This window comes from Gavialis gangeticus, unplaced genomic scaffold, assembly GCF_001723915.1.
Source record: "Gavialis gangeticus isolate Ggan-Ray unplaced genomic scaffold, GavGan_comp1, whole genome shotgun sequence".
Taxonomy (NCBI): domain Eukaryota; kingdom Metazoa; phylum Chordata; order Crocodylia; family Gavialidae; genus Gavialis; species Gavialis gangeticus.
Window position 1 is genome coordinate 51,261,654 of NW_017729032.1, and position 25,076 is coordinate 51,286,729.

The window sequence follows — 25,076 nt, forward strand, 5'->3', positions numbered from 1 at the left end:
CTTTCTTGAAGATCGGCACCACATTGGCCCTCTTCCAAAATCTCAGCATGCTTTCAAATGCAAGACATCACCCTAAGAAATGCTTGTTTCTTATATAATTTCTGAACCATCAGGGCTACGACATCACTCGCATACTACCATAACTATAACGAGGGGCAGGAGGAGGGGGTGTCCAACATGTGGAACAGATGCCACAAGTGACACAGGTAGCCTCTCTGTGTGGCACATGCCAGTTTGGTGAGAAGACGGGCAGTATGGTGGCAGAGAGGACAGGAAGCAGAAAGCAGAGAAGCAGCTATGTGGCAGGGGAAAGGGATTGGCTAATTTATGTTACGTTTGCCAAAAATGTCACACCCTCCCCCCCTTCCCTCTCCTGATCTATGAGAAGTCTCAGCAAAAATTCATTCTAGGCCCAATAATTTGCTAGCTGTGGTGACCCACTATACCTTTGTTAGAAGACAGGGTAATGCCAAGTCTTTGATTTTGTACTGCAGAGGAGATGAGTCCATGCTCCCTGACATGTGCCTTTTTCTGATAGTGTTACCTGGATTACAGGTAACCTTGCAGGTTGGCTACTGATAACAGAGGCCAAAACTGGTCTACAGCCTGACATTTATTTGCTTACACCTCAAAACACAAAAACAAACCCTTATCTCAAAGTCTGTCTCTCTGCATGTGACAGCACATCATAGATTCTCCCCTATACTGTCGGGGGAAACTCAAGAGAGAGGAGGAGGGTGGCATACTGATTGGCAACAGGTCTTAAATTTGCTGAGTTCCCTAAAATTCCCCCTTGCTCATATTCCACACTTATAGATGGCTGGTTCTCTAATAGTCTAATAAATGATCTTTGATTGCTTTATTTACATTTCTTTGTTTCACTGAAACTTGGAACTGGACTGAAGCAGTTTTCTTGTGGACATGAAAGGTGTCAGTTGGGATTTATGTTTCTGTGAAAATTGCACTTTTGCAGTGGAGAATGCCTTGTTTCCTTCCTTCACCATTATCAACTACTGCTTGCTATCATTCTGTTTTTCTCTTCCTCAAAATTGATGGTTTTCTGTAAACAAGGCTGTTTTTTTTTAAACAACTTATCTAAGGATCTAAACAAAAATATATCTATTATAGTTTTAAAAAAAAGTACCTAATACATTTGGTTACATAAATTATAAGCCAAAGCTATGGTATGGTATATTTAGATTATTTAATGTATGGTCTTCCCTTATAATGTATTTTTTCAGACCTTGTGCTCTGTATAATTGGATCTCTTTACTGGTTTGGCTGGACATACTGCTTGCTTCCTTTACTTTGCTGACCAAGCTGGTTGTCCCATCCACAAAGGTTCATTCTTTGGTCACTCGGAAACAGAATTTGGGGCCTTCTCCTCAGCCACACTTCTGCAGCTTGGCTTTAGGCCCTGTGAAAATGGCCAAAGATGGGAACAAGAATCTTGCGGACTCCTATTTTCCCAGAATGCTATTTATGACCATACAGGATGAGACTTAGGTTGTTGTAATATTTGCATATTGACAGCTTTGGCAGTTAGACCTGTTTGCAGATATCAAGGCAAACCCCGCACACCTTCTAGAATGCCTGACCTACAATAGTTGCATCTGTTGGCTTGAATGTTGGATTGCAAGTTACTGCTTTCTAGTCACCTATCAGCTCAGAGTTTCTGACTGACAATATCAAACGAATGGTGTTTATCCTACAGTAGCTATATTTCTTTGAGATGTAACAGACAGTGTAGATCCTACACTGGTCTTTCATTCCGTGGAATTCTGTGAAACATGAGCTTTAAATTGTAAGGAAACTGAGGGAGAGTTGTTACAGCCCTGCTTTTTATGCCCCTGTGAATAGAAGTTTGAGGCGGCTCAGGTTGTACAAACAGTTTGCCTCAACATGGTTCTAACTCCCCCTGAAAAAACAAAGTGTTGCCGTATGTGATGCTTGTAGATTCATAAAGCATCCACGCTGAGAGTGTCTTTAAAGAACCACAGTAATCACAAAGTAACTCCTCTTTATTGCCACCAAAGCATTATTTAGCTGGTTGATGCAGACTGATTTATATAGAAATAAAGAGCAATATTTAATGGCAGAACACGTTCTTGAAAGTATGTTTTCTAACGCATCTGTTTTTCTTTACGCTTTCAGAAAAACTGTTGTCACTTTTGCCAGAGTATGTTGTTCCTTATACTATCCACCTGCTGGCACATGACCCAGATTATGTCAAAGTCCAGGATATTGAACAACTTAAGGATATTAAAGAGTAAGACTATTTCCTTGGATATGAATATTTGGATGCTTCATGTTTACTATCTTACATTATTTTGGGAGATGGTCTATGATAACCTTTAAAGTTGGATAATAAAATAAACTGCCCAATACGTAATTATTTCTTAAATGCAGTGAAAATAGTAAACGTCTTTAGCCAATTTGTCTATTTTGCTCAATTGCATTGGCAATGCACTTGTATAAGTAAAACATTCTTTCTGTTTTCTCATTTTCTGTCATTCATTCATTTCATTTTCATTCAGTCCTTCCCAACTTCTCCAGCAAATCGTTATAATAGTTGAATTCATTCCTAAAAGCCAAACTGCTTGGTGGATGAATCCATGCCAAAGTAAATTGTATTTTCAAATGAGGCTTTCATTTGCAGTTTAATGAAGAATTTTTTTTTTCCCCCTTAGATGCCTGTGGTTCATACTGGAAATATTGATGGCTAAAAATGAGAATAATAGTCATGCATTTATCAGAAAAATGGTGGAAAACATTAAACAGACAAAAGATGCTCAAGGACCAGATGATCCCAAAATGAATGAAGTATGTGCTTTTTATTGCACACTGCTTTTTCTTTTTTAATTCCAATTCTGTCAGAAAACAAACATTTTTCATTTATTTTAAAATGATTTGGGGGTTGTGTGTGTGGGTATTGTACAACTATACTGATGGCATTGGATGTTCTGTATGGTGGCAACTGTCTTGTTACTTTACTGGATTTCAGTAGGGCTAAGGACAGACGTTCAAAAAGTATGAGCCTGAATTGATTCAACCTTTGCAGGTTAGCCTAGCCTGGCTAGGCTAAGCTGGTTTGTATCTGCACAGATATTCTCTGCGGATTGAGAAAATTCAGGCACATACCTGCGGTGGCTCAGGCTAAAAGCTGGGGGCTGCTACAGCAGCTGTCGCTTCCCTAGTGCTGAGCTGAGGCGGAGGTGTGGCCAGGCCCAGGCAGGATGCTCTGATTAGGGAGGTCTGCCTACACCATCCCAGGCTTTTCCCCACTAGCTGCTCAAGAGGTGGGAGTATTGCCAGCCCCCAGCTAGCACTGAGGCAAGGGGGGTGTGTGCAGTGCATGCATCTGTTGATGTTATGGAGTTTTTCAATCTTCCTCCCTGCTTCTTCATACTATCTGCAGCAAAATGACAAGTAAGCAAACCAGCAGGGGGCTGCTAACAGTGTTTATCACCCCATCAGCAAAACAGCAGCTTCTCTCTATTAGTTTAAGCTCTTTTTAAACAGTTTTTTCCAAGCAAGGAATTACCAGCTGACCTGTTGATTAGCTCCAAAAACCCCTAAGTAGACACTGTTCTATCTGGCTGTCCTAGTGAAATTGGAGACACAGGCACCTCTCAGCATTAGATAGCATACCATGTGCCTACTGTCTGTGGGGCTGCAGTCCGTGCTGTGGGAAATGAGAGGGGGGGAATCCTTGCTTGAGCAGTGAGGAGGGATGGGGCAAGGGGGAAGCCAGATAGACCCTACTGTACATGCCGTCTCTGCTGGAGCTCTGGCTAGGGAGCAGAGTGGCAGGGCCAGCTCTGCTGTCTGGAGCAGAGAACCCAGCCGAGAGAGCATGCCAGGTTGCTGGGGGAGTCTGGTTCAACTTAAACCAGGAAGGGGGTCTGGGACAGGCATTGCATAAACTTGGTTTGCCCAAGTCAGTTAAGTCTGATACTACATTCAACCAGGTTTATCTTTAAACCAGTTTCACCCATTTTGAAACTGGTTTATGTGCACTGAACATCTGTTTTGTTACAGGTTTAAACCAGTTTGTGTGTAATGTCTGTCCCTAGCCTAGAGGTCTAATTTATTTACAAGCTCGATTGAATAATTAAAATAATTTCTCTGGTTTTTTCTATTTTACTTTTGTTTCAGTATTATCTTCCATCAAATACTTCCTTCATATATGCATAAAATACCTATGGGTTTAAAATTAAGCTTTGTAAGGTGGTGGGTTTTCTCCTTTGCAGTAACACAAAAGAATTGCAAGGTAGTATGAAGAATGGTTTCAAATTTAAGCCTTCTTTCAATGAGGGCTTAATTACTGTGGTTTTAACTTCTATTTACTGCATGCTAAGAATGGACATATAGGCTGCTACCATGGAGCTGCTCTTATACGGTAAATGCTTGCCCCCTGTTTCTTCACAGTAAATTGTTCACATGTCCATGCTGTGAGCTACTTTGCATTAAATGTATGTCTACACAATACAGGACAGTGCTCAAAATGAACTGGTGTGACTACATAGCACAATCCATTGCAGTGCAATAATGTTAACTTGGGTCTGCAAGACAGGTGTGTTAACTTGGGTGAACTGCTTCTGGTTTTGGAGGTAACTAGGCTATCTAAATGATGCACTGGGTTGTAGAGGTATATCCTAAGTATCCGTGTGAGGAGCTGATCCAAAGCAGGTATTTTATATTTACACAGAAGAAGTATCAAGTCAACAATAAGGTTTTGTGTTGGTGGAATTTACAAGAATTTGGTATGCTTTGTATATCCATTGGAAACTAAACGAGTTCTTCTGGTGTGGTGGTCTCTGTTAGTGAAAATAGGCAATGTGCTTTTTGCATATTAAAATATGTTAAAGAAAACTCACTTCTAACTAGTCCTTACTTTTTTTTTTTAACAAGAATTTGTGGTGATAGTTGTACTTGGCATCCAACACTTAACATCTTTTCTTTGTGGGAATGTATGAGCGCTTTAAGAGTCAGTGGATGGTAATCATGACCAGTGGTCAGCACAGATGCAATTAATAGATAAAAAAAAAAAAAATTACAATTAATTGTATGTACCATTTTTAACCTTGAAATGTCAAATAATTTTTATTTTGTAATTTGCAGAAACTCTACACAGTTTGTGATGTAGCAATGAATATCATTATGTCAAAAAGTACAACATACAGTTTGGAATCCCCTAAAGATCCTGTTCTTCCAGCCCGATATTTCACTCAACCTGACAAGGTATAATTTGGGGTTCGAAATGGATTATTTTGCAAATCAAAACTGCATTGAAGAGTCACATATACAACTGTAATTTTGAGTCTTATTTAAATAGCTCTGTAACTTATTCTTTTTAGTAATAAACATTTCAGTAATATCTCAGGTCATTGCATGTTCTATGTTTTTATTAGGGGGTCAGAAACATCACTAGTTTAAATAATTTCAGATATTTAAAATTGCTAGTGCAACATCAAATATCTTCCTCCCCTCCCCTAATTTGTTTGTTGATATCTTTTTCTCTTGCTTACAGAATTTCAGTAATACGAAAAATTATCTTCCTCCAGAAATGAAATCTTTTTTCACTCCTGGGAAGGTGTGTTTTGTTTTATCATCTATTTTTCCACTAACCTCCCTCCTAAGCTAAAAGCTGTGTGTGCACAAAAGAAGGCTTGGCATTTGCTGCAAGAATTTACATTTTTAGAAAATAAAAACGAGAGGTTGAAAGAAGAGTAGCCAACAAATAAGGTGGCCAAGAGGTAGTAACGACCTGATGCTGCAAAGATTCACTAAATGTTTTGGAAAATGTGTTGGGTAAACAATGTAGGAATCCTAAAACATTTTTTACAGAAAAATATAACTATATGAGGAATTAACTGGAAATAAATGTGATGTGAAGTAGAGATGTTAAAAATTAATTGTGAAAAATTCTCTCCTGCAAATTGATATTCAAATCTCAGCCTTTTAATTAAAATCTTAAAACTTTCATATATGGGTTTTAAAAACAGACTTTTAACTAAACTAAGTGCAGGGAAAACAAACATTTTATTATATTGATGTCATTGTGTGCCTGCTGTTTTAACACTTTGAATGCGAATACTGCAATAGTTTGGTTTATTTAAAAAGTAGCATGTCACCTTGCATTGCTTTAGAGATAGTTACGAGCAAATTTTCTTCATTGCAATTTTCTTCATTAGTTATTAGATATTAGCTAATTCAAAACAAAAATAAAGAAAAATGTCTTAGTATAGAGAACACCCATGAGGAAAAAAGAAACAAGAAAGGGGAAGTGTCTTTCTTTAATCTGGGACCAACTAAGCTATAATGCATTCATCATAATTGTTCATCATCACTACATAATGCACTATTGTTAGAGCAAGGGGTTCGACTTTACTGAGCTAGCAGTTCTTGCTTTTAGGATAATTACAATTTCCCCTTAAAGTTTTAACCCTTTATATTACTGTTGTGTACCCACAAGCTGAGAATTTCCTTTTTCATTTACTACTAATTTTAAAATAGTAAAATTGTAATTCTTTATCAAGCACAAAGAAAGCTACCATGTGGTTATGCAAATTGTTTGAAGATAATGTAGTATTCACTGTTAGGGCCAGATTCTCTGGCTGCTTTATTGTGGTCACCAAGAGCAAACTTGATCATTTCAAGCTGCTTTTACAACTTCATGCCATTAACAGAGAAGGGGTAGGGAGAGGTCTTTGGTTCCCAAACTCGGACAGGTTGTGCACCACCAGTTTAAAATGATACAACCTTAAGTACCACCAGCAAATTTGTGTCATATAAGTAACTATAATAAATCTGTTAACACATACCACTGACAGGTTGTCTGTGTACCACGGTGGTACCCATACCACAGATTGGGAACCTCTTTAGGGATTAAGAGGAGGAAGTGGGCATGCTGCGCTGTTTGGGATAGATGTAACTGGAGATATCTGTTTGACCTAGAGGGATTAGGGCTGTTTTTAAGGAAGGGAACCTCTTTTGGGAATCTAGCGCTACATTCCAGTCTGAGATTGCAGCTCTGTTAAGTCCCTGAGTTCTACAGTCTCTGTGCTTTAATGGCTTTTTGTGTATTCCTGCTTGAGCTCTCCCTGTCAGTGCTCCATCTTGCACCATGATGTCAAGACACCAGTAGCCATAGAACCTTTAGTCATGAATCGGTGACAGTGGATGCCGAGGATCCTGCTACTAAGAATTACTGACACAAGTCTTATATCTCATGCCACTTAAAGGGAGTATTGCAGCCTTCAAATTCACTCGATGATTGGTTGTATACTCTTTAATGGCATAGCACAGTTAAGAATGACCCAAGTTGGACCTGTCTGTAATCACAGATTAACAGTGTTGGCTAACTTATTCAGGAACTCAGTTGCAATTAAGGTATTGTCTATACTAGATTTTAATAGTTTTTTAATGAAAAATTTTAGGAACATATTGTTTCACTGCTGAGGTCATTCAGGACAGAAAGGGTTGGTACATTACTACATTTTCAAAAGACCCATTTGGGTTAGTGTTAAATTGGATTTATATATGCATTCTCAGAAAGCTTTGTTCAATATTCCAAACTAAATGGTGAATTTTGGAAGGGGGTATGCTGTGTTTTATATATACACATAGGGTAAACCATTTCTTTAAGTATGGAACTCAGTCCAGCCCAAACTGAAAACATAAGCAGCACCTCTGTTCTATATGCCTTATGTTGACAAAAAAATTTACAGGAGTCTTGAAAAAAGTTGTGTTATGCAGTTTCTTAGTCATTTTGGTCAACTTGGGTGAGAGTGGCTTAATAGCAAATGGTCCAGGAATGAAAAATTATACTTTGGCTTGTAAGACCTCCACTACATATTATATCTAGACTTGTAAATTTAACTATCATGCCTTAAAAATGTTCAACCAGCTGTAAAATTGTTTGAAAATGTGTAATAACTTTATAGCTAATTTCTTGTCCCTTTAATTTGCGCATATATGTAATCCTGTGACTGAGAGACTGCAGCTGTTATCTCCAAGCCACTGGGGAGCACAGCTGGGGCTGGGAGATCATGGCCAGTTCTCTCTCCCACCTGCAGGGGTGCATAAACTTTCCAAGCAGTGGTTGGGAGATCACAGCTGCTGCAATCTCCAGCCATTGTGATCTCCTAGCTGCGGGGTGCTCCAGTCAAGCATGGGATTCTAAGTCCTGGTTACATGTGGGGTGCAGGGCTCTTGGTCTCAGCTGTGTGTGTGGCTCAGCCTGGACCAAGAGCCGCAGTAGGTGTGGATTCAGTTCTAGCTGCATGTGGTCCCCACAGCTGGGAGCCCTGTCAGCAAAAGAGGCTCCCAGCTGCAGGAGCCTGCTTTTTGCTGATGCAAGAGCTGCCTAGGATTGGGCTCCCCCTAGACTAGCAGTACGGTGCAGCTGGTTCAAATGCATGATCCCACAATCTCACCTCATGCCACGCATGTGGGGCATGGCAGGAGGCGCAGTTGTGTGGATTGTGAATTAGTTCCAATTGTGTCTTTACCTGCACGTATAGAAGGGGGACTTAAGAGCAAGAATGAATTTGTTCTTTGATATGTTTTGATGTCTAGTTGGTCATTTGTAACCCAGACATTTCAAACTTGTTTAAAGTCTGTAGGAGTTAAAGGTATTTATAAATGCATAATTTGCAGCCTGCCCATGTTTGGAAATTTTGGCAAGAATGGTGAAATTCTAACCTTATTGAAGTTAGTGGCAAAATTCCCATGGAGTCAAAATTACAATTCTGCTTTTTTTTTCTTTTGTGAACATCTTCCTACTCTATCCAACTACCATGGAAATTTATCATCTCTACCAACTTCCATCTGGCTTCTGTTAGAATTTTTATGTTTAACTGGTTTTTTACAGCTGCACCGTGTAATTAAGGCATTGCAACTGCAGAATGTGCATCAGTTTTATGTGAATATTTTAAGCATGGTATGTGTTATTTCAGACTAGATATTAATATACTAATATGTAGTTTAAAATAAAATCTATATTTTTGGTTTCAGCCCAAAGCAGCCAATGTTCTTGGAGCAGTTAATAAGCCTCTTTCATCAGCAGGCAAGCAGTCTCAATCCAAATCTTCACGAATGGAAACTATAAGCAATGCTAGCAGCAGTTCAAATCCAAGCTCTCCAGGAAGGATCAAAGGGAGGTTGGTATACAACAATGCTTCTTTGATGCTCAAGTATTTTTAATGAAGCTGCAAGGGTTTCTATATATTTTTAAAGTGCTGGACATAATTCTGTTGTTTTATGTTGGTGTAAATCCACAATAGCAACCATGCTTGTGTAACCAAAGCCAGAAGTAGGAAGGAAAAAATGAAAAAGCAGCCCAGAATATTGCATTGAAAGGAATCCCACATCATATGATGGTACTGTGTAAAGTAAAAAAAGGCACGGATCCAATGTTTCCATCAACCTTCTGTAGTTGACGACATAGCCATCCACATAAATTCAGACACTGTAGGCCAAAAGTAATCATCTAAACTGATCTCTTTTTTTGAAACAGACTGGATGACTTCTGAGTTAATTTTCATTTGAACTATAGGATATTTAGAACAGCGTTTCTCAACCCATGGGTTGCGCCCCAAAAGTGGGTCACAGCAGTATTTCAAAGGGTCATGAGCTGCGGCAGGGCAGGGGGCAGCAGGAAGGTGCCTGCCTCTTCCAGTGGGGGAATGGGGTGGTGGAGAGCTGTGTGGCCAGGCTAGAGGCACTGGGACTGGTACCCATGCTCGTGGGGGTGGGGTGGCTGAAAGGCCCTGCTCAGGGGGTAGGAGGGGCCATGACCAGGCTGCCTGGCATGGTGCAGCAGCCCCAGCCCAGGGCAGTGGGGTATGCCACAAGCCTCACCTCCTCCTTCCTCCAGCCCATGCCAGAGCCATACTTGCTTTGCTGCTGTCTGCATGAGCCAGAGCTGCCGCAGTCACCACACTCCGGCCAGAGTGGGACGGGGGCAGTTGGGGGCCTCTCTGGCAGGGTGGGGGAGCAGAGGGGCTGTGGGTTGGGAGTGAGGGACACCAGCATGGGGGGTGGGGGTAGGGCAGAGGACTGGGGGTCAGGCACTGGCAGGGCCAGGGGGTGCAAGTTGGGGCAGGCAGTGGATCTTTGCAAATGGGTCCTGGTAGGAAAAAGGTTGAGAGCCACTGATTTAGAACAACATCCAGTCTTTATTTCCAATAGTTAATTACCTTCCCTATTAAAAGCACCGTATTTCTAGTTGGAGATTTATATCTTCAGCTCCCAGCCATTATGTGTTTTTACTTTTTGTTTACTAGATTGAGAGCTTGTTTATCAGAGTTTTGTCCCCCGTGTAGGTAATTAGGTTGTGATAAAAATATCTCACAACCTTTTCTGATAAGCTAAATTAATCGAGTTTGTGGCATCTTTTCACTAAAGACATGTTTTTCAGTTCTATAGTTATTCTTACGGCTCTTTATTGAAACCTCTCCAATTTATCAGCTATGTTTTTCAACTGCAGACAGCAAAACTGAACACAGTATTCCAGTCCACTACAGCCAAATACATGGATAATATAACCTTCCTCTCCCTATTCAAAATTCCCCTAGTTATAGTGACAAAGATTTTGTTAACCTTTTTAAATTATCTGTTATGATCCCCAAATCTTTCCAGGGTTTCTGCTTCCTAGGGTATTTCCTTCACCACCCAGTCTCTGCATGTGGGTTAAATACTTTGTTCATATATGTGTAACTTGTATTTAGCTCTGTTAAAATGCATGTTTTGTTTTTGTCCAGCTTAGTGAGCATTTCATTTCCAAGTAATTGTTCTGTTGTAATTATTTGTCGGATTCATCATTTAATGCTTACCCTGTCTCGTGTGAATTTTATAACTGATTTGGTTTTCTTCCAGTCATTAATGAAAATGTCAGATAGTACATGATTGAGAATCTGTCCCTTCATACTCCTATCAGATCTTCTCAGTTACCAGCAGCCATAGGTTTAGGTACCTGAGGTTCTATCAGTGACTGTTAAGTTTAATAGCCCCTGATGAATCTATTCTCCATACATTTGTCTAAGCCTTTTTGAATCCAGTTACGTTGCTTGTCTCCACGATATCCTGTAGCAATGAATTGCTTAAGTTAATTGTGTTTTCCATTTTGAAAGGAAAGTACTTTCTTTTAATTTTTTTTAATGTTTTGCCCTATGCTTCCTTTGGATCTCGTTAGTTCTTGTATTATAAAATGAATAACAGAACTTTATGCACTTTTCCAGACTATTTATCATTTTATATAACTATCATGTTCCCTCTCAGTTGCCTTTTACAAGCTGACTCTAGACTCTTCAGTATTTCCTTACATGGAAGTCCTTCCATGTCCTAATCATTTCTGTTGCTCTTCTCTTTATCTTTTCAAGTTTTAGTTTATCTTTTTGAGTTGGGGTAACCTGGACACAGTTGTGGGCACATGAATTTATACAATGACATAATGATTATTTACGTTTTATTTTCCATTCCCCTCAAGTGTTTCCTAGCATTCTTTGTACCTCTTTGACTACCACTGTAATAGTAAGACTTGTTTTTATTAAATAGTGCCCCTAAGATTTCTCTTGAATGGTAATTTTGAACTCGGAACCTTTCCTTGTGCATGTATACTTAAGGTTATTTTTCCCTGTGTGCATTACTTTGCACGTATTTACGTTGAATTTCATCTGCCACCTTACTGCCCTCTTACTCAGTTTATTCTGTGGGTAGTCTGTTCCAGTGCTTAACCACCTTCACAGTGAGAGAGTTCTTCCTAATAGCCAACCTAAATGTCCATTGTTGTACTTTACTATCCTTGCTTTGTCTTGTCTACTGCAGCCACAGAGAATAGGCTTTCTCCATCATCATCTTTATAACCACCTTTCAGGTATTTCAAGTCTTCTGTTCTTCAGACTAAATAAGGCCATTTGATTTAGCCTTTACTCCTAAGGCATGTTTCCCAGACTTCTAATCATTGTCTTTGCTCTATGCTGGACTCTTTCCAATCTGTTCACAACTTTCTTGAAGTGTGGGGCCCAAAACTGGACACAGTACTCCCGGTGATGCCTCACGTGTGCTGAATAGAATGCACAGAGAACTTTTCACGTGACATGGAAGCAGTATTTCTTTAATGCAGCTCAGTATGCTGTTTTTTTGCATGGGAACACACTGTTGGCTTATAATAAGCTTATGGTTCACTGCAACTCCCAGGTCCTTCTATACAGTATTGCAGTGGCCTTCTAGGTGCCACTGCACCTAGTCTAGGTGACCTTCCCCCAGTTTGTATTTATACATGCACCTGCCCTTATTTCATAGATTTCATAGACATTAGGGCTGGAAGGAACCTTGGAAGATTGAGTCGAACCCACTGCCGTGGGGGCAGGAAATCAGGTAGGGTCACAGGATCCCAGCTAGATAAATGTCCAATTGACTCTTAAAGGAGTCCATAGTAGGTCCTTGCACCATCTCTGGCAGCAGTCTGTTCAGGCCTTGGGGGCTCTGACAGTAAAGAAGTTCATTTGATTGTTTTAGATTTTAGGGAGGAGAGGGGAGTGGGTATGGATTATTCTTCAAGTTTATCAAGGTAATTCTGAATCCTCACCCTACCCTCCATAATGTCTGTAACTTCACCCACATTGATGATGTTTGCATATTTGCTAACAAAGAAGGTATCACTGTGTAGATGGGGAAATTGAGGCACAGAGGTAATTCAGCTTGCCCTCAGTCACAGTTGCAGAGTTTAGGAATAGAACAAGGGTGTCTTGCATTTTTATTTGGTATGCTATTTGCTAAAAATACAATTCAAAAGTTACATTTTATTTTTCCATTAGTAAGATGCAATATCTGTTATGGGCTGTGACTTGTAGCATGGTATTTTTGCCCTTGAGTTAAATAGTCTGCCCCAATATCTCTTAGGCAAGTAACAGAAAAAATGCCCCCTTAATTAGTGAGCAGTCTTAAAATTATCTATAACTTCCATATTCCTCTAAAATAATTTAAATGTTATTATCAACAAGTATTCAGTTACTACTTTTATGGATTGAGAAGTTACATGAGAACTTGTATTCGCTATCAGGTTAAAATTCTAACTCCCATACAACATGAGGGTTTGCGAACTAGCTGGGGGTATATAAAGCTTCAGTAAGCAGCTGCACAAGACTACTGAGGTGCTCCAGCTGCTTGCTGCAGCTTTTATTTTAAAGGGTGCTGCTTCTCCAGTCAGCTATGCAGGATGACTGCTGTGCTGCAGCTGATTGGAGAAGAGGCACCCTTTAAAATTAAAGCTGCTGCAGTCTGCTCAGCAGCTGTTTCATAGTGCTATAACCTACTAAAGACTAAATGAGTTCTGAAGTATCCCAGTGTGAAAATGTATATTTTTAGCAACTATACTTGCAGTTGAATTCTGCTTGATTCTGAAGTGAACTAACTACTTTGTTTGATATTGACCTGATTGGGATCTTTAGTAGTGGGGGAAAAAACTGTGTATGATATGTTTATGGCTGAATCAAGAAGAGGAAGGGAGGACTGTTTGTTTGTTTGTTTGTTTGTTAACTATGCAACCCACAAATTGCTTCCAGCAGTACATGCTTATAAAAAAAAAAACCCCTCCCAAATCAGAGTAAAATTTCCTATTATTGCAGGCAGTCGCATCATTTAGTAGCTTTCTTTCAGTAGCTGGGAGAAAATACCAAGGAAATAAAAATAAATAAGAAAAACAGAAGCACTTAAATAATATTGAAAGTTTATTCATCATGGAATTACCTCCTTTATTACTTTGGCTGGAAGTAAAATTGTGCTTAAATTCTCCTTTGTGTACAGTATATCTGCAAACAACATGGCTGCTGTCAATTTAACAATTTAAATATAAACATAGAATAACGTATAACATTCCCAAATAATAAATGTTTTTGGTTGATAGGCTTGACAGTACTGAAATGGACCACAGCGAAAATGAAGATTTCACAATGGCATCACCCTTACCAGGAAAGAAAAATGACAAGAGGGATGACTCTGATCTTGTAAGGGTGAGCAGCTTCTTTGTATTGCTGCCTTTTCACTTAACTAACTGAATGTTAAACAAGTATTTTAGCATGGCACCTTTAGCAAACATCTATTAAGTAAAAGGGTTTTTTGTAAATTTTAACTGTTACATGGAACTAAGTTGATTTCAGTGATGCCAAAGAGGGATTATGATGTTAAATGGAACCATTTAGAAGAGATGTCACACAACTTGCATGATTTTTCTTTGCTTTGTGTTACTAACTGAATAAATTTTTTCTGCTATAAGACTCCAAGATTTGCAGGGTACTGTCAAGAGGAGGGACCAGGATTCTAGAGGAGCTAGGTTAATGAGCAATGGTTTAAGATGGTGGTGCTTAATCTCCATCCCACAGGTCAAATCCAGCCTGTGGAAACATGTTATCTGGCCCCCAGGGCTCCCCACATATCTGGAAATTTGGTGGTGGGGGAGTGGTGGCAGCATTAATTGGTGGTCCCTTCCTGCCAAATTTCCAAATCTGTGGGGAGCCATGCCAGATAGCGTGGCCCTGAGTGCTAGATTGGATCAGTGCATGGAGTTGAATCCAGTGCACAAGGTCAGAGGTTGGTCACCGTTGGTTTGTTTCATTTTGCCTCTTGTGGTAAAGAGAGAGTACAGGTGTGTGAATAGCAAATTTTCTTAGGGTCCCCAGAAGGTGTTCTCATGGTCATTAAATTCCAAACTTGTGGTAAAGCTGAGAAAAGGGATGTGAAAATCTTGTTTCCTATTTTGAATTGAGCAAAATATATCTTTAGACTCACTTTTTAAAAAAAAAAATTTCTAAACACATTTAAAATCTGGTATACTTTCACAGGCAGAGAAAATTAGCGTAAGAGAAATTATCATCGTGTGATTATCTGTAATTATACAATTTCTGTTTCTAAAATAGCTCAAGTAACTCAATCTTTTCACATCTTGCCAGTAAAAACTTAGTTCTATCTCTTTTTCCATCAAAAATTATTCTAATTCATGAGCTTACTTCTAAGGATACCTGATAGTTTGCCAAAATTGTAATACAGTATAAAAATGAAATTTGGTTGTTCACAAAATGCTTACAATCTAAACAATATCCCATTGATTGTAACTGGATTTTTTTAGAAATTGTTTTCAGAGATGCAGTCTCTGATGTCATTACCTTTCTTGTTTTGCATCTCTCTGCTAGTCTTCTGTCAGTCTTCTGGAGTGGGTTGTCCCAGGTTGTATGATCTGGTAAAAGATTTTTTGTCCAGTAAATGACCTGTTTTTTTGCCTGGTTTGAGAAACTAGCAACCATTTTATTAAAGTGGTGCAATATCTTAGGAACCACTGGGAAAATAAATGAATGTACCACACCATTGGAAAAAATAAGAATTTTAATATATGTTACTGATGTAATATTATTATTCTTGGCAGGAGTCCCCCTTGTATTTTAGTGGTTGGTCAAAATATGGTTTGTTTGTGTACATGTGGGGAGGATAAGCAGTATGTCTTCAGCCATACTAAACATGACTCCTAAAGTGTAAATGATTGGGAAATTTATTTGGAAAATGTGATCTAACTTAAATTTTAGCTTTCTGTAAGTTGTTCCTTCACAAGTCTAGGTGAGATGCTTTATCTTAGTGATTCACTATCACTGAACATTGGGAGAACAAGTATTTTTGTAATGTTTTATTAACTGTACATATCTGCACAGTTTTATTGCTAGGAGAGAATTGCTATAACTTATTTTTCAGTGCATCTTTTAAATGCATTTATTCAAATATAATCAGTAAAAGCTTTCACTAAAGAGAGAACTCCTTTTTTCCAGTCGGAGATGGAGAAGCCCAGAGGTAGAAAGAAAGCAGCCATCACTGACTCAGAAGAAAAGTTGGGTTTAGATGACCTGAGTAAATTGAGTCAAGAACAGAAGCTCAGAGGTAGTCAGCGGGGGAGGAAGAGAACTGCAGTTGTTTCTGAGTCTGATGAACCACAGTGGCAAGAGGAAAAGAGGCTAAAGGAAGATGCTTTAGAAAGTGAAGATGAACAAAACAGTCCACCAAAGAAAGGAAGAAGAGGGCGACCTCCTAAAACAACAGGTGGAAGTATGCCAAAGGAAGAACCAGTAGCCAAGTCATCTAAAAGGGGAAGAAAAAAAGCAGCACCAACAGCAGAGGAGGAGGAGGAGGAAGAGGAAGAAAGGCAAAGTGAAAACATGGAACAGAAGCCAAAAGGCAGACAAAACAGGGCACCAAAAAGAACACAACAGAGGTGAGTTCTTTTTTTTGTAAGCTCTCTTTTTTTTGTTTTAACCTTTAGCATTAATTATAATTTGATACCTTGCAATTTGGGTGTTCCTCAAAACAGAGCAGAAACATCTGAAACTAGTACAGTTGAATCTGCCCAGTCTACACCACAGAAAAGACGAGGGAGGCCACCAAAAACACCACCATCGCAGCAAAAAAAAGCGTAAGTTGCGAATGCTACTTTCCAGATTTTTGGTGTAGTACCATTTTTATTTCTGTTTGTGTCCCCAAAGAAATTTAGAGAGAGTAGTTCAGTATATTTCAGCTTCCTGCTACTGTTGTAGCAGTGTTTTGGCAATTGACCTTGGAGAATGAAAATTGTCCGTTTTCCAGCTCTCTTGGAAAGGAGCATATCAAGCACTTGACTTTTTAAGAAATTATATTAATATACTAAGGAGGTCAAATCTAGTTCTGCACCTTTACAAGAAAACTCACTTTCTTTAGCAACTCCTGACCCATCTGAGGGATGGAGAAGCCCCTTGGGGTTTTGAGAAGTGGGACAATATCACTTTTTTTTTCAATATGGAGGAGGAATGAAATAATTTTAATACAGTGGTGCTTAAGGTTTTGGCACTGTGGGTTAGCTGAACAGTGTGGGCCTGGTTAAGCATGTGTGGTTTAGTAAAACTAGTGTAGGGGACTTTCTAATCTGGCATTTTAGTTTTTGACCTTCCTTATTGCAATGGCAGGTTATATCTGCCTGGAGACTTATCTACATTTTTATATATAAAAACATATTACACAATTTTCTGTGGATCACCATTTCTGAAAATCTTAGAGCCCATGTCTCTAAAACCAATGTAAACACCATAGTTTGCCTCATTTACCCATAGTTGCCATAGAACTGGAGGTATCTGGAGCTCTGTCTAAACAATGTTATAATCTAGATTTAGCCTCAGAATTCTCAGGTTAGTACTGCTTTTCTTTATTTAGATCTTTGTCAGAATCCACCATCTTTTTGAGGGACCCTTCTCAAACTCCTGAAGAGAAAAATTAGTTATCAGTAACTGGTTATCTTCAAGGTTATTGACTATGAATATCTATAGAACCAATTTTATCATCTCTTTTTTCTAAATTACTTGGTGCAATTTGAAGTGAGGAGCTGATTAGTTGAACAAGGCTCTACATTACAGTCTAAACTGTTAGTACCACAAAGGAGAATATCTATGACCCAGATAGAGGGAAACTTTCTAAACTGCTTTGGTAAAGACCTGGACTGTGCATCCAAGGACCTTGTCATGTGAGGCACTTAGTACATGTTAAATTTGTGCAGTATTAAAGTTTAGAACATGCTCTGAGCGGTCACAGGGTTACCATGACCTCTAACATGCATAACTCACCAGTGGTAAGCCCCAGCCCCAGGACCCTTTGGGGTTGCGAGCATCTGGGTTTCAATTTGATACTGGAGAAACTTGACAAGTGAAAGATCCAGGATCCTTCTTCCTTTCCTTGTCCTACCTGGAGGCTTGGTATAGCTTGGTATCAGCCTACGTGGCTGATGTCACAGCTGAGTGAGGACCACAGATTGCTTGTATTATCTTTGTGGAGCAGACTGACAATAGATGAACAAGTGTTACTTAATAGCTCTGGCGATATTCCTCATGTAGCAAGTTGTAAATATGGTACAATACGACTGCACTTAGCATATGTTTTACTGCTCAAATGTGTGGTTGCTCATCTTTTAATGCATTTAACTCATGTAAAGTGTAATGTGCAACATGGTTTCAAGATTATGGGTTTCTAGTCTTCCAGTTCAAGTATCCTGACTGAGCTAATTAGTGTACCAGACTTTTTTCTGGAAAAAAGACACTTTACTTCTTTTTTATTGGATTTAAAATGTAACATGGGTAACCAGATCAAGTGACTGCATATCCAGTATGAATAATATGTAATTGCATCTATTGTCTTGTCTTAAATCTTGAATGAATTAATGTCTTCTCAGCTCAATTCAGTTATTTGATAATTTACACATGCAACTTATGATATTGGTGATTTCTTTGTTGTGCCTGAGAATGAACTACTGTATCTTCTCTCCAATATACAGAGCTTAATCATCAGCTAACTCTCTCATCCTTTTGTGCATAATTAAGCTGAATCCCTAACTGCCACTGAATATTTGGTGTTCATGGGTGGCTATATGATTTAAAAAAGAGCTGAAGGTTCTGTGCTAAAGAGTCTGAGCTAAAGAGATGGTGAAACAGAGATCATTGCCCTAAGAAAGTTTAGCTTGATTAATGGAACACCAAAATCGTTAACATGTGTAGAATGAAAAAGTGAGCCATTAAGTCAGTTGACACCCTCAGTTTCCTGAATGTAATGCCACAGCTGCTGCACTGTGGTGCAGGACTCAAAAGTAAATCATGTTCTCCCCACATAATACACCCCTCAATTTGGGGGGTCTGATTTTTGGGGAATAGGTGCATATTGTATGCAAGAAAATATGGGGAGTTAGAGCAAATTGCCTTTACATTACTGTCATATCATTAATTTCTCTTAATGTAATCTAGATACAGAAAATTTTCTAAAACGGTCATTATAGTTGGTGAAAAATTGATTAAAATCAGTGTGTTTATTTATGGAAGCAACCCTATTAGTAGAGAGGCAAAACTGATGTATTTAAATCTCTTGATATTTGTTAATGCCACCTTTCACCAGAATTACTGCTGTAACAAATATCCTTGGGTATACAACCTTGTTAGGGTTTTGGAAAGAGAACTATGAATGTCAAGAAATTCAGTGTATTACTATTTATGTGTTATACTCCTGCTGTCATGCTTTTTTTTTTTTTTTTACTGCTGACATTATTACTCTGGAATAATTTTGCTTTGAAAGGCAATTACTTAGCTAATCAAAGTTTTGTAATTCTTTGCACACAAGTGAGAAGGACACTAATGATAGATGTAACACAGGAAGCAAATAAAGAACAACATTTCTTTAAAACAGGCTGGATTTTTTTCTCTGAAAAGTTTATTTGTATGCTTAAAGATCTATGGACTGTGAAATTGATTTCCTGTGGCTTTTTTCAATTATAGCCGTGCTGGACGTTCCAAACAAGCAGCAAGTAAAGAAAATGAATCTAGTGAAGAGATGGATGTATTTCAGAGTAGTTCTCCTGTCAGTGATGACATTCCCCAGGAAGAAGTAATGGAGGAAGAGGAAACTTCTACTATCAGCGTAAGATAAATGTTTTGAAATGTACTCTGCGGGTCTCCACATGCCTATATTGAAATAAAGAAGTTTACTTTTCATGCTATAACAACCTAAGCTTTCGTTTGCAGTAAGTTCCTATGAATAGAGCTGGTTCAGATTTTTTTCTGTCGTTAATTTTTGAGGGGGGAGGGTGGGTTGAGAGAGACTATCTGTGCAAAATTTGAAACTTTTTTTCAGCAAACATAACATTTTTTAAAAATTTTTTGTGGCATATATGAAAGCAAAATGTTTTGGCCTGGGCCAGCTATTAACTTCTGTATCTAAGCTCCAAAAGTGTCTTATGGAGTTGTAGTCTGGGTGCCAAACACCTCTGTTCTTTGTTCTAGGCAAGGCTTCTCAGCCAGATTGCATTTCCCATGGTGCATCATGGTCATGAGAATCCAGTTGGGAGAGAGAACTTTTATATATCACTATGGGGCCTTGACTGGTGCATCATAGCAGATGTAATTTGACTAGGGAGCCCAGTTTAAAGAAAGAAATGAAGGCTTGACTTGAAGGACAGCTTCTGTGAGGTACTATATTGGCTTAGGCACATGCAGATAAAAGCAAACTATTAGGTGTTTGAGATTTAAAAAAAAAAAAAGAAAAAAATGTCGGTGTCAGGATTTCTTTTGGGATGGAATTGTATATTACATGATATATTATAATGCATGGGCATGTAGAGAGAACATTATGAAGGCCAAGGTACACTTTGAGATGCAGCGGGCAGTGAACAGAAAAGCAATAAAAAGGGATTATATAATTATGTCAAAAGTAAAAAGAAAACCAGAGAAACCATAGGTCCCTTACTGAATGTTCAAGGCAATCTAGTTCCAGATGGTTCAGAGGAGGCTGAAGTATTTAATGCCTCTTCTGCTTCGGTTTTCACTAGAGGTGCACTGATATATCGTTGCCATATCAGATCAGCACCAATAAAAGGAAAATTAACATTATTGGCCATCTGCTTTTTTTTGGCTGGTATTTGGTCAATAATGTCACTGATTAAATACAATATGCTTTGTTGCCAGGGCCCTCAGATGCCATGTGCATTCGTGCAGCTGCCGATGGAGGCCCTCACAGGGAGGGAGGGAGTGGGGCTGGGAGTGCTGCCCAGCCCAGGGCAGTGAATGGGATCCTAGGGCTGGGGCGCAGAGTGGGACAGAGCTGCAGGCAGCTCATCCAGTGGCATGGGGAGGGGGTGGGGGTGGCTCCTTGCCCTTGCATGTGCGCCTGGGGGAGAATGTGCACTCCCAGATTTGTGCACGGGGCAGAGGTGGGCTGCGGGCTTGGGGCTCTCTGCCCTGCTGCCTTTGCCCTGGGAGCTGTGCACTGCCCACATGTCCCCTGCCTGTCCGGTAGCTGTGGCAGCAGCAAATTGTGCCTCCTGCTGCCAGATGGGCAGGGTGCTTATGGCCAGTGTGCAGCTCCCATGGCAAAGGCAGCAGAGCGGAGAGCCCTAAGCCCAAAGCAGGCAGCCCGCATCTTCCCTTGCCCCGCTAAACTTCACTCCTAAAAGTGTCCCCACGCTTAAAAATGGTGGCAGCAGTGCTTGGACTAAAGCTCATTTGATGAGCTTTAGTTCAAATGCCCCTGCTGCCCTCGGACAAGCCACCCGCAGCCCCATCCTGCTCTGCGCCCTGGCTCCAGGGTCCCATTCATCACCATGGCTGAGCAGTACCCCCTGCCCCAGTCCCTCCCTTACTGTGGGGGCCCTCAATCTGCACCCTGCCCTCCCCCCCCATGCCCCTTCCCTTGCCCGCACCCTTTTTCTTCCACAAACGTACCTGCAGGGAGCTGCTGTCCATGCTGCCCAGCTGCATTCCTGTAAATCAGTTATCAGATTGGTATCTGCCACTATGCCTGGTGAATAATTGGCTATTGGTATGGACCAAGAAAATCTTTGTTGGTGCATCCCTAGTTTTCACAAATCGGAGCGGCTACCGAATTACAAGTACAGTTTGGCAAAAAAAGACAGAGAATGAGACAGCCTAGCATAATGATGAAACAGGTTAGGAATTGTTTAAAAACCTAGATGCTTTCAAGTCAGCAGGGGCCTGTAATTGCTGACTTTCTTTGAAAACTCATGAAGTTTGGATGAGGTCCTGGATGACTGGATGTGTTCTAAGTTATGAAGTTCCTGACGTTTTAAACTAGTCGAACAGAAAGCAAGTTATTTTAGAATTGCAAACACTTTTTAAGGAGCCCATTAAGTTGAACAGAGACTTTCCTGTAGCTTCCTTTAGAAACATCTAAACTCCCTCAGATAACTCAGTTTAAACAAAATTAGGTCTGGTTGCATAATAGGGCTCTATTTATTATGAAAATGCAAATAATAAATACTGTTTACTGTTTTCTCAAAATTAATGTGTGGGAGTTTTGAGGTTTTTTAAATTCAAAATCCATCTTTCAACTTGTTTCCATATAGGTGCGTCGTAGAACTTCCAAAAGGGAAAGGCGATGAGGAAGCATACAGTTGACAGCCTTCCAGGTGAAAGTTTTGAAGAATGCTCTTAATATAAAGCTTGAGGCTGAATGAAGCTGTTAGTGCACAGAATGGGGTTACTGAAGAAAAACAAAACTTTCTTTACATTTATTACCCCCTGCGTTTGCAGTCCCTAGGTCACAAGCTTTAGCCACACACATGTTGATACCATTAACTGTGGATTTTTGTGACGTGTAATGTGCGCTGGCTTTGTAGACATATGAACTAAAGAAGAAACCTGTAAATAGCCCTTTTTTAATGTTTCTGACTTCTAAAGTGCTTGTATAGCTTTTATCTGCGGCTTTAAACTGACAGTGCCCAACTCTTTGTTGGATCTGTTGATTTAAAAAAAAGAAAAGGTTTGTTAAAATGGATCTCAAGCAATATCTGTCAGTGTTCGTATTTGTACTCTCCTTGGCATTTAACTGTGAAAAACAAAATCAGCTGAACAAATAGCACCATTTTATTTTGCCACTATTTGTTGGAAAGAAAAAGAAAACAGATTGTCCTTGTTTCCTTATGTATCTAAACTAGCATTTACTTCTAGGCACCCACCTGTTGTCAGAGGTGCTAACTTGCTTTCTTTTACAGTTGAACAATGTTGCATAGAATAATACAGCAGATGCAGATTGTGAAATAAGTTGTTTGACTCATTTTACACCTCAGTATTGATGCCAGACTTTCTGGACTTCTAGTGGCATTGAAAATTCAAAAAGGGTTTAAAATATTTTAATTTGAAAAGTGTGTTATTAAATAATGTACTGAATGCCCTACCCATTTTATCTTCACCTATCAGTTTTTATTAATCTACTGTATCAATAAAATTCTGTAACTGAATAAGTTTTTAATAGTCTAGTATGTTAACATGTATAGATATTTCCTCCTGAACATTATGTTCACAGAGCAAATTATTACTACATTATAATATGAAATCTGATATATAAACATTAGTGAAAATACAGTTCTTATAACAATGTAAAGTTAATCACAAAGAAATAATTTTATTGATGCAGTGTGTCTTTATAAAGCTGTTCTTGAGAGCCAAGTGTTTTGTATTTTATAGTGAAGTTGCATGTTTATGAAAAATGTGCTGAAAATGGGATGTAATGTTTTTTTTGGAAACTCGTATCTAGCAGTAGTATATGGTAGGTTGTCTCACGAGAGAGTCTTCTACTGAGAGTTTATTGTACTTATTTCTTTTTGTGAGCCAAATTTTATTTGGTATGAAGAGCTAAGTTTTAATTGAATCGCCAGCTGTAGACCGTTGCAGTCAAGGTTTTGTAGATTTGAATGAAGCTCCACTTTTATTTTGTTCTACCTTAGAGAGGTTGGATTTTTGTTCTGGTATAATCTGCAAAAGTAGAAACAGAATTCTTAAGGCAGTATCCTATATGCAGTTTTACGAACTGTATCTTTGAACCAAAATGTATAGGTTTCTACTTTATGCTTAGCCAAGCACATTTTTATAATTTCAGGTGCTGTTCTCCTTCTGGTTCCTTGCAGTTGACAACATGTGAAAAAATCAATTTCTAACTTATTAAATTTTTATCTCATTGAATAATGGAGCATTTTCATATAATCCATCAAATAGTATGTTCTTAAGTTATATTTGCAAAGATAGAATATAAAGGATAGGAAAAGGAAAGTGGTGTAGGAACATGAACATACCAGTTTCCAAACTATATTTATCATAAGGAATTTTACTTTTTTCTTTAGACTTTTTTATTTTGAAATATTCCTACTTATTGATGGAAAACTTTATTTTTAAAAACCTATATTATTCTTCCTTTGCTCAAAATCTTTCCCCAGTATTCAGCTGTTCTACATTCATACCCATGGTTATGGGGGAAATGCTGCCTAAAAGGACAGTTATAGTTGGTTGAAGTGACTTTTACTAGCACAACTAACCTAAATGGCTTACTTACACTTCAGCAGTGCAAATGCAAGTTTTTTATCCTATAAAATAAAGATTGAAAGTTAGCTTTATATTTTCTTCATTGACAGAATTGCACTGAAAACATTTATTGAAGATAGATATCTTAGTCCATTTTATACAAAATATGAAAAATTGATGTTGAAACTGCTGCAGACTATTGGTTTTATGTGCATAAACATGGTTAGGTTAAGTCTCATTTAATATTAATGAACATCAACTGATCATAAAATGTTTAATGCAAATTAAAACTATAGTTTTGCAATTTAAATGTTAATTTCTTGAGCTATAATGTGTAATTCATTATTTCTTGGGAAAACAGGCACAGCAGATATTTCATTCTGATATTCCAAACTCTTCTAGGTTCATCCTCATCTCCTTATGTAAGGAAAATGAATTTTATGTACTAACATTTGAGGTCTGCACATAGCTACAGTAGAGTAAAATAATTATGTATAAAAAGATAAAGTGCTAACTTTCAGTTAGCATGCTCTTCTGCAATGATGATGTTAAGTTTATAAAAATGTACTGTATTACATTAAAAAAATCAAATTGAACTCAGTGTAACAGGTTCCAGTATGAAATTCTTAATGAAATTACAGTAAGTATGTTGCTGTACCCTGCAGCATATCAGACTAAGATGCATTATGTTTTTCTTGCTGCAGTGCAACAGGAAACTTTGTCGTCATCTTTTTATATGTAAAATGCAAAAAGTGACTGTAACCCTTATTCTAAGTTTAAAGAAGAATTGGCTTTGACTCCATAAGCATGGTTTTTCACACTACTTCCTTGTTTCTGGTTCCCCCCATCTAATAATATGAATATTAAGGGCTGTTCTTAATGCCGTTTACTAATAAGGAAATACATGGACTTACCTCCTCCAGGGTTGTAGGTGAGTACATCTCTTCCACAACAGTGGATATGTCTGTACCTTAAATATAGTCAGTAGTTTCCATTTTCTAGCAAAATATTGAGCTGCCTTTAAGTCCTATTTTGAGCTTTGCTTTTTGTATTCTAATCTGTGAGAGCAAAAACAGTTTTAATTCTTTTATTTACAAAATAGAATAGGCACTGTTCTTTAAAAAAAAGTTCTCCTATATACTTATTGGCCTATTTGTGACTTAATTACAGTAATCTTTTAGATATTTAATATTAGCTTAGTATCTTTCATGTAAGGAG

The 25,076-nt window shown here is 38.6% G+C and overlaps 1 protein-coding gene across 3 annotated transcripts in view; it reads left to right on the forward strand.

Annotated features, from left to right (window-relative positions):
- Positions 1-24,464, forward strand: part of PDS5B (PDS5 cohesin associated factor B) — a 174,768-nt gene extending 150,304 nt beyond the window's left edge. The window contains exons 25-34 of one of the 3 annotated variants that reach the window (XM_019524557.1): positions 2,155-2,269; positions 2,691-2,823; positions 5,125-5,244; positions 5,534-5,596; positions 9,022-9,167; positions 13,913-14,018; positions 15,819-16,258; positions 16,355-16,456; positions 19,326-19,467; positions 21,908-24,464. In XM_019524557.1, coding sequence (XP_019380102.1) covers positions 2,155-2,269; positions 2,691-2,823; positions 5,125-5,244; positions 5,534-5,596; positions 9,022-9,167; positions 13,913-14,018; positions 15,819-16,258; positions 16,355-16,456; positions 19,326-19,467; positions 21,908-21,943 — 1,403 coding nt within the window. In that variant the 3' untranslated portion in view covers positions 21,944-24,464. The remainder of the gene's footprint in view (positions 1-2,154; positions 2,270-2,690; positions 2,824-5,124; positions 5,245-5,533; positions 5,597-9,021; positions 9,168-13,912; positions 14,019-15,818; positions 16,259-16,354; positions 16,457-19,325; positions 19,468-21,907) is intronic. The other 2 variants (XM_019524558.1, XM_019524559.1) reach the window with 2 other exon arrangements.
- Positions 24,465-25,076: the final 612 nt, after the last annotated feature.